The 8,011-nt window shown below is 33.9% G+C and overlaps 1 protein-coding gene across 1 annotated transcript in view; it reads left to right on the forward strand.

The window, feature by feature from the left end:
- Positions 1–7,787: 7,787 nt before the first annotated feature.
- The window catches only part of LOAG_17738 (alpha-actinin), a gene marked incomplete at both ends in the record, with an annotated part of 6,711 nt that continues 6,487 nt past the window's right edge, over positions 7,788–8,011 (forward strand). Inside the window, one exon of the mRNA XM_020450400.1 lies at positions 7,788–7,925. Within this exon, the coding sequence (XP_020305927.1) occupies positions 7,788–7,925 (138 nt within the window). The remainder of the gene's footprint in view (positions 7,926–8,011) is intronic.

Here is an 8,011-nt window from a genome sequence, read left to right on the forward strand (position 1 = left end):
AACTATTCAATCTGATGTGATCGGATATGTTTGGAAAACGTTGGTATCATCATCATACTATATATTTCTTTATATCGTTGGTGAAATCTTAACCGACTACTGAGAACTGCTTAAAGAGTTATGGATGAATATGCATCATTAGAAGCCTGATTCTGATAACCAATGAATCAATGATTGCCAAGCTAACCACCTCTGGTTGAGTCATTTAGAATGTAGGCTATCTGTAGGTGCTCGTCGACCTTCTGAAGCAAGTTGCGATACGGTGTATAAAAATGAATTCATTATTTGTCATTTCTTCTGCCTTCTTTCCGCTCTTGAGCAGCCGACAGTTGGCAGTACCTTTTTTGTTGGTTGTTGTAAGGCTTTGGAAGTAAAATTACTCATGCAATTCAACTGCTATCGTTATATAATAGCAAAATAATATTTGACATCGAGGAATTATATCATTATTGATTAAAGAATTAATATATTGTTTAAAAATCTATGCCACATTAATTTCCAAGTTCATTTTTTAGATTTTAGAGTGATGAATCCAAATAGTACTAAACAGGAATCATCGTTACCATCGAAATATATTCACATCATCTAATCTCTTATTTCAAACTTCGGAAATTTAAATAGCGTATGACCATTGGTCACATTCTTTAACAATAGCTTTTCTTCGTAGTACACAACAAAAATCGAAAACTGCACAATTATATTGCCAATGAAGGCAAATTTTTCAGCAGAAAAATAAGTCAGAATGAAATCGAACCACCTCCGCCCTGATTCTGTTCACTCCCGCGGCTCCATTCTAACTTACAATGCGTTGAAATATGAACTATTTAAATGTGACAACTATTTCATTCTTGTCTCGATGTTCCTGACGTTACCTTTTCCACTTTATTTCTCTTTACGATTAAGTGGGCTTTTCTCTCAAATTTTCCCCTCAAAAAGAAAATTCCACAATTGTTTTACAATATTACAATTATCAATGATTTTATTCTGCTTTTTTATTTCATTTCTTTTTCGGAATTTGCAAATTTGAATTTCATCACATTTATTTCCATTTAATTTTTGTGCAATACTTTTGTTAGTATTTCCGTTCCATTTTCGTTTCCCAATTGAATTCATTGCTGATTGCAATGATTATCTTCGGCTTTTGCTAAAACATTTACAACAGAAAGTTTGAACGCTTTTTTCATTCAAATTTTTTTTCGAATATGATTGCTTTACTACACCATTATGATATCACATACTATGATATCACATTTTCGAAAAACATAAATCGTCTTTTTATATTTTATAAAGTAGAAACAAACACTTTCAGATTTGTATTGTTTTATTTTGTTCACCTTGAAGTAGCAAATTTTAAACTGCAAAGCAAATAATTAATACAAGCAAATCAAAAATCAACGTGCTTTTTAAACACTTCCGCACGCAGTCTCTAATATAATGCAGTATCATGAGATAACAGTTTCATTGGAGTGCATAGAAATCCTAAAATCCTGAAATAAAATTTAAATCTAATTATCCATTCACGGTCGCCCTATCATAAATCTAATCAGCAACTAGAACAAATGAATTCTATTAACATTTTAATTAAAATTCTAATTTCTCCCGAAGGTTCATGTCTGACCGTGACCAAGATTTTGGGGCAGTCTTTTTCAATTTGTTCGCTTAATTGTAATTACTATTCTTCTAATATTTGACAGTTCTCGCAGGTAAAATTCAAACATTTTGGGTTTTATATAAATGAACTGTTACTGGACATTGTACGCAATCTATTGCAAAGCACATTGCGCCAATGACCTTGTGTTATCAAACGAGCATTGATTAGTGTTGACTGATAAATAATACAAAAAAATTATGGAGTTTATATTTTCGAGAATTTCATCGAAATCACCAAAATGTATGTTTTTTAAAAGAAATGTATTTTTATGGGAACGTTCGTCATTTGTACAAGCATACATTAGCAATGCAGATGGAAAGTGTGAATTATGAGGACAACAGTTGGCGAGCCATTTTTACGCATAAAAAGAATTGGAAAGCATCTGAATTGTATGGACTTCACAATGGAATTTGCTTTTGGTTCCTTTACAGAAAGCAAAAGACTCATAATTTGGAAATTGAATGTTAATCAGTGATTTTAATTTTAATTAGTATCTAATTCGACTTCCTGTTCATTGTCCATTCATAAATTGCATTATACCGATGATTTTATTTTCCAAAGTTACTGGGCAGAATCCGCATATTTCTAGACGAAAGAGTCACTGATAATGATAGTACATAGGGTAAAACACTAATATCTTTGTTTGTAAAAAAGCTGAATTCAGCCTAGCATCTGTTTAACTTGTATAGCTCTGGATCATCATCCTTTAGCTGTTGAGGAGCAGGTGAAAGTAAGAATCGATCAGATCAGGAGGTTAGTTCCTGGTGGAATAGTATAAGCTATGACTGATTGGAAACCATCTGAGTGCAATCTAGCAAGCACTGTGTTAGCTCAGCTGCTTTTGAGAAGCACGAAATGAACGGTTGGTGCTTGGCGCTATTGGACGAGCAGATGAAAACACTTCTCGAAACTTCTCAACTCTCAAATGTTCATCTTTCATGAAACTTTCATACGCTTGATTGATCAGTATATTTCTTTATATTGATTCGATATTCGGTTGTCCTCATGAATTTACATTCAATATTCGAAGTGTGTATGTATACGTATGCGTGTGTGTGCGTATGTGTCTGTGTGTGTATGTATGTATCAGTGAATAGGTAATTTGAAATCTCTGTAACTAGTAATGTAGGAAAAAGCGAAAGGGAGAGGAAGAAGCAGTAGATTAGTGTATACGATGGATTGCTAACTGAAATGAAATTTTTCCCGAGTGATTTTTTTTTTCAATAGAATGTGTTGTTTGACAAACAGACAACTTCTCACTAACTTTCAAACCGTGCTCAGTCCAATGTAAGTACGTCATTATCTGGTACCATCCACATCATTGTTTTACATTTTTCAATGTGAGGATTTTTCCTTTCACAATTACACTGCAATGGAAGATTGCGGGAAATACCAAAAGTCTGAAAGGACATTGCGAATTGTTTAGTTTAGTTGAAGGAACACCAACAACACTCAGCAGTACGCCTTCGAAATAGTTTTAATCCACTAGGAAGTATTTCACAAAGTTCAGCTCACTTATTCGGTGGGGTTCAGTCCTCAGATTGCAGCAAATTGTGGTGGTTTAGATAATTAAAGAATTCATTTTTATGAAATGCGTCGGTTGTAGCTGTCATAGCAAACAGTGTTGGTGAAATAATGATTTTAGCAATTCAGAATTCCACAAAATATGACTGAAAGAGAGAGTTTTATAGAAACAAGTCTAGGACAGTAATCACCTGGCGACAATGTCTACCGATAATTGTTGGAGAAGGTTGACAGCTATTACAAGAACTGCTAATGGTGCCAGACGAAGTCGAATTAAGGGCAAATAGGTCAGATAAACAAAGAACGAAGGTAACTCCCCAACTTGAAAATCGACCTCATAATAATTTTCATAACGCTTTAAAACATCTTGACTAATGAACTGTTAAGTAACGACATTTGAACTCCTTTTATTACAAAGATATTATCCAAAATCTTCTAATCAAGACGAAGTCTTTACCGCGAACTATCATTAATAATAAAAATAATTATGAAAGAAGTATTTATTGTAGTAGCATTGCAACAATTACTATAATAAGATAAACGGTCGTTATTCATTATCTGCTAATGTAACCAATGGTCTTCTTATTCAGTTCGTATGAGAACCATTTAATCTGGCATATTCAACCTAAGCCTATTTCAGACATATATATATATATGGTATGCTAAAATTATTTGATTACATAGGAGATTAAGTAAGATAAGAAGTTTGTTCTCAACCAACATTTATTTTTTAGGCTCAAAAAGTCTGACAGTGCATTGAAACGATTATTTTATCAGTTCGATAAACCGGTTGTCTTCTGGCGGCAGTTTAATTTGTCGCGAATTCATCTATTAGACAACAATTTTGACTTTCATACAAATGCATTTCACTTCGTGATGGTCTCATCGTATCCGTTTTCCTCCGTCTATCTCTCTCTGTTTCCTTATAAAACTTTTATGGCATCATATTATCGAATACGTTGTCTTTCATCTTCCACCTGAATTTAAATTAGATTCGTCCATTTTAAATATTTCCACAATGACATTTTTCACTTCTAAAAGTTCTCCAATTAATGTATTTTGTTTATATTGTATGATGAAAACTCCTTTTTACATGTCATCCTCAAATTTTAGGAATTCTCAAATATGAAAGACATTTTAAATTCTATGTCATAAACCTTGAAGCATACCTTTTAGCTTATCGCTTTCAAAATGATCTTGAACCAATCATTTCTGAACTACAGATGTAACACGAATTCTTTTATTTATTTACTTGTTACAGTTCTTATGACTTGGAAAAAGAAGAACAACATCGGCATTTTTTTTTTTTAACGAAAGAACTGGAACTTTAGTACTAAAATGAAGTTTTGCTTTTCAAAAGACAGAGATTATTCATTGTTCTTTAGTTCATAAAGCAATACCTTCTATAAACTACAACAGAAATTGACCAAAATTTATTATGTCTGCATAACTAATAACTTATATGCTACTACAGAAGTTAATATTTGGCTTTTTAGTTTTTAGTCTCAATTATTTCCGATTCAATAAGATCTGATTTTGTGCTTGAAATAGAAAATATGAACAAAATAAAAGTGTCAGCAATCTCTGTTTTGACCTATCATAGCGTAGTTTTTTAGGCCCGCTAAGAGCCGTTGAAGTTGAAAAGAGATCAAAAAAGATTGGTGTAGAACCTTTTTCTGGAAATACGGACGACTGTGGTTACGAGATAACCGGATGTACTACATACATAGAACTGAGAAATACTCCATCATCACGGCGACATTCGTTATCGAATTCCTGGATCAGATACTGTAAAAGTTGAGGATTACGTGGAGTGGCGGGAAGTTTACACAAAGGAAATGTTCATTTCTTGCTCAGTCCTGTTTTCATTCATTTTGTTTGTTTGTTTGTTTTTTTTTGGTTAGAATGGAAGACGGAACGAAAGGAAATGTTTGGGGAAGAGCACAAACGAGAAAAGTAGCAAGTGATCGATGCTTTCTCACAATTTCCAGCTGTTCTTTCTCTAGCTATTCATTTCCGTCCAGGAAAAAAAAAAGAAAAAATGCCGCAAAATTTCCGTGAAAGACAAGAAGATATAACACAGGCAAGTGCTTTTCTTTTGGAAGCTTAGATCTCTCTTCTCTTAATATCCTTCCTTGAAATGATTTTTGTGATCCCACCCTTCCCCCATTTTTTAATTTCAAACAAACTTTTATTCACACCATCTTCTCTCTCCTTCTCCATCCTTCTTCACTTTCATCTTGCCCATTTCACCTTTATCTTCTCAGACTAACTTAGTACAAATTGTAATAATATAATGTATGTGTCTGTCTATATGTGTGTATGTGTGTCTGTGTGGTGTGTGTGTATGTTTGTATATGAGGGTTCGATATCTCAATAGATAGCATAGCCACCCCCCGATCTAGCCCTGTTCGTACCACAAGACATTTATCTGCTTGTAATGTACCTTGTTGGTTTTCATCTTTTGAAACTTCTTACATTTAGTAATGATAGAAACTCTTGGTAGAATCATTGCTTTATTGAGTATTTTTACCAAAACATAACTTGGTGACCTCACTGTTTGATATTAGAATAGTGGATAACCCTTCGTATAAGATCACGTGAACACACGGCATGGATTTACTTAGGTATTAATGCTATGATAAAGATAAAAGAGAGTACACTTTATGCCGAATGCGGCCTTAACTACAACTATTTACATTTGCAAATGACAGTAAACCTCTCAAACAGACTTCCTCATAGTGGCTAATCTTTGAAGTTGTGTTGACAACGCTTGTCAGAACAATTTTTATGCAACCATTTTCCTTAGACTACACGTCAACCGCTCATCTTCCTTCTCTTATATTGATGTGTATGTGTATGCATGTGTGTATGGACTCTTATTTTTTCCTTTTTTATTTGAGCCCCCCAACTGCACGACGAGTTTTGCATAATTAAACGCAGTCAGTACCACTCATACATAATTTGATCATATTTTCTCTTCTGTTAGATGTCCAAGAATTGACTTAAAAATCATGAAGAAAAAAAGAATGAGGAAAAAAAAAGAAAAAAAAATGAAGAAAAAAAAATCCTCCACTTTTCGACGAACTTTAGCCTTTAGCGTATTGTTTTAACATCTCATCGGAATGACCCTTTCCCATTCATTCATATGTTGCCTTATGCAATAAGTATGGATTTTTGGTCCTTAAGTTTATTTCGCACATTGCTTCACGGATGAAAAGGAGGGAGGGAATGCGGAAGAAATCTGTTCATACGTCACTGCTGGTCACTTACTTACCTCGTGCATGTTGATTTCAACTTTCCTCACTTCCCTCTGGATTGATGATTCACGGGGAATGTACTCCACTTCTTTTCTTTTTCCGCAAACCCATAAATTATCTCTACAGTTCACTACTCTTCCTCATACAAAACATGGAAAGCAGTTTCCTTGTTCCTGTTTTTGTTGTCCACCTCACAGTAATCATAATTAACATAAGGTTAGTGGTCAGTGATATCGGTGAACCTATAATTGCCAACGAAGGACAAAAGTCATGGAATAAAAAGTGGTAGCAAAAGCACCAAAAGTAAAAATCATCTTTCGATCTAAGGAAACGACTGGACATGAAAAGGAGAGGAAAGAAGTGCAGTGAGAAAGGGCAACTATTATCAAAATATTTTAGAGCACTAATTATTTACAAATGAAACAAATTGATAAGGAAAGAAAGGAGCAAAGAATGATTCAATTGGCCAGTGAAGCCATGTAATTTTGAATTATTATTTTATGACAGTCATTGTGTTTTATTTATCCTTTTCCTTCAGCAAATACTACAAGGATTAATCCCGATGGTCAACGTTTGCACTGTCCCAATTAACGAACCCCCCCGCAATTATTGCTTGACTAGAGTGTGTGCAAATAAAAGGGAACTAACAGAGGTGGAATGCAGAAGTCTGAAATGTTATACAGATTAGTTAGCTGTTTAGGTTTCTGTCAGGTCGAAAATGAGACACTTACATAACGAATACTTTTCCAACCGTTTTCAGATTCAAACAACTGTTATGTCCACTTGACGATATTTCAACATTTTGTTTTTTTGCTCACTTGTTTGTTTATTCCTAATTGATTTACACATAAATGCAGCTAAATTTCAAGTTTTTTGAATTCGTTTCGATTAATAATAACTCATCATACTGATTTGAAAGAAAGAAAAAATGATAAATTGGGATCAAACTTTTAGGTTGAAATTGATTTAATGCTACAGTCGTGTTCTCATCTTTTATCCTTTTCATTTAAGTGCTGATCTATCATCAAGGTTGACTTCTCCTGTGCATCACTGTCAATGTTACCATAATTGTTAACACAAGCCGATACAATTATAAAACACAAATTCCCCGCAGTCAAGTCAAATACAGGTCATGAATTATATCATTCATGCACGACATCATAGATTGACCACTTATTTTCATTTCTTGACCGATAAGGATAGCATTTTTATTTCTACATTCATCGTTCCTTCTGAAGAAATTATGCGATAAATTTAAGCGATATCAAACAATCACGTTCTGGATAATTCACTCATAGACAGATGTCATCTAATCGTAGTTAATTAAAGAGTGAATTCAAGCCAGAGACAAAATGGTGGAATATTACCAACAACTACCTCCAAACAACTATAATTATCAACAGCAGCCTGGCTACGATTACACGCAACAGGAAGAGGAGTGGGATCGTGAAGGATTGCTGGATCCGGCTTGGGAGAAACAACAAAAGAAGGTTAGAATACCTAATAATTGTCATCTCAATTAAAATTCAATTTTTTGGGCGCATTTTACTGATTACATGAATTTAGCAGCAATACA

The sequence above is a fragment of the Loa loa genome, assembly GCF_000183805.2.
Source record: "Loa loa unplaced genomic scaffold supercont3.121, whole genome shotgun sequence".
Classification (NCBI taxonomy): domain Eukaryota; kingdom Metazoa; phylum Nematoda; class Chromadorea; order Rhabditida; family Onchocercidae; genus Loa; species Loa loa.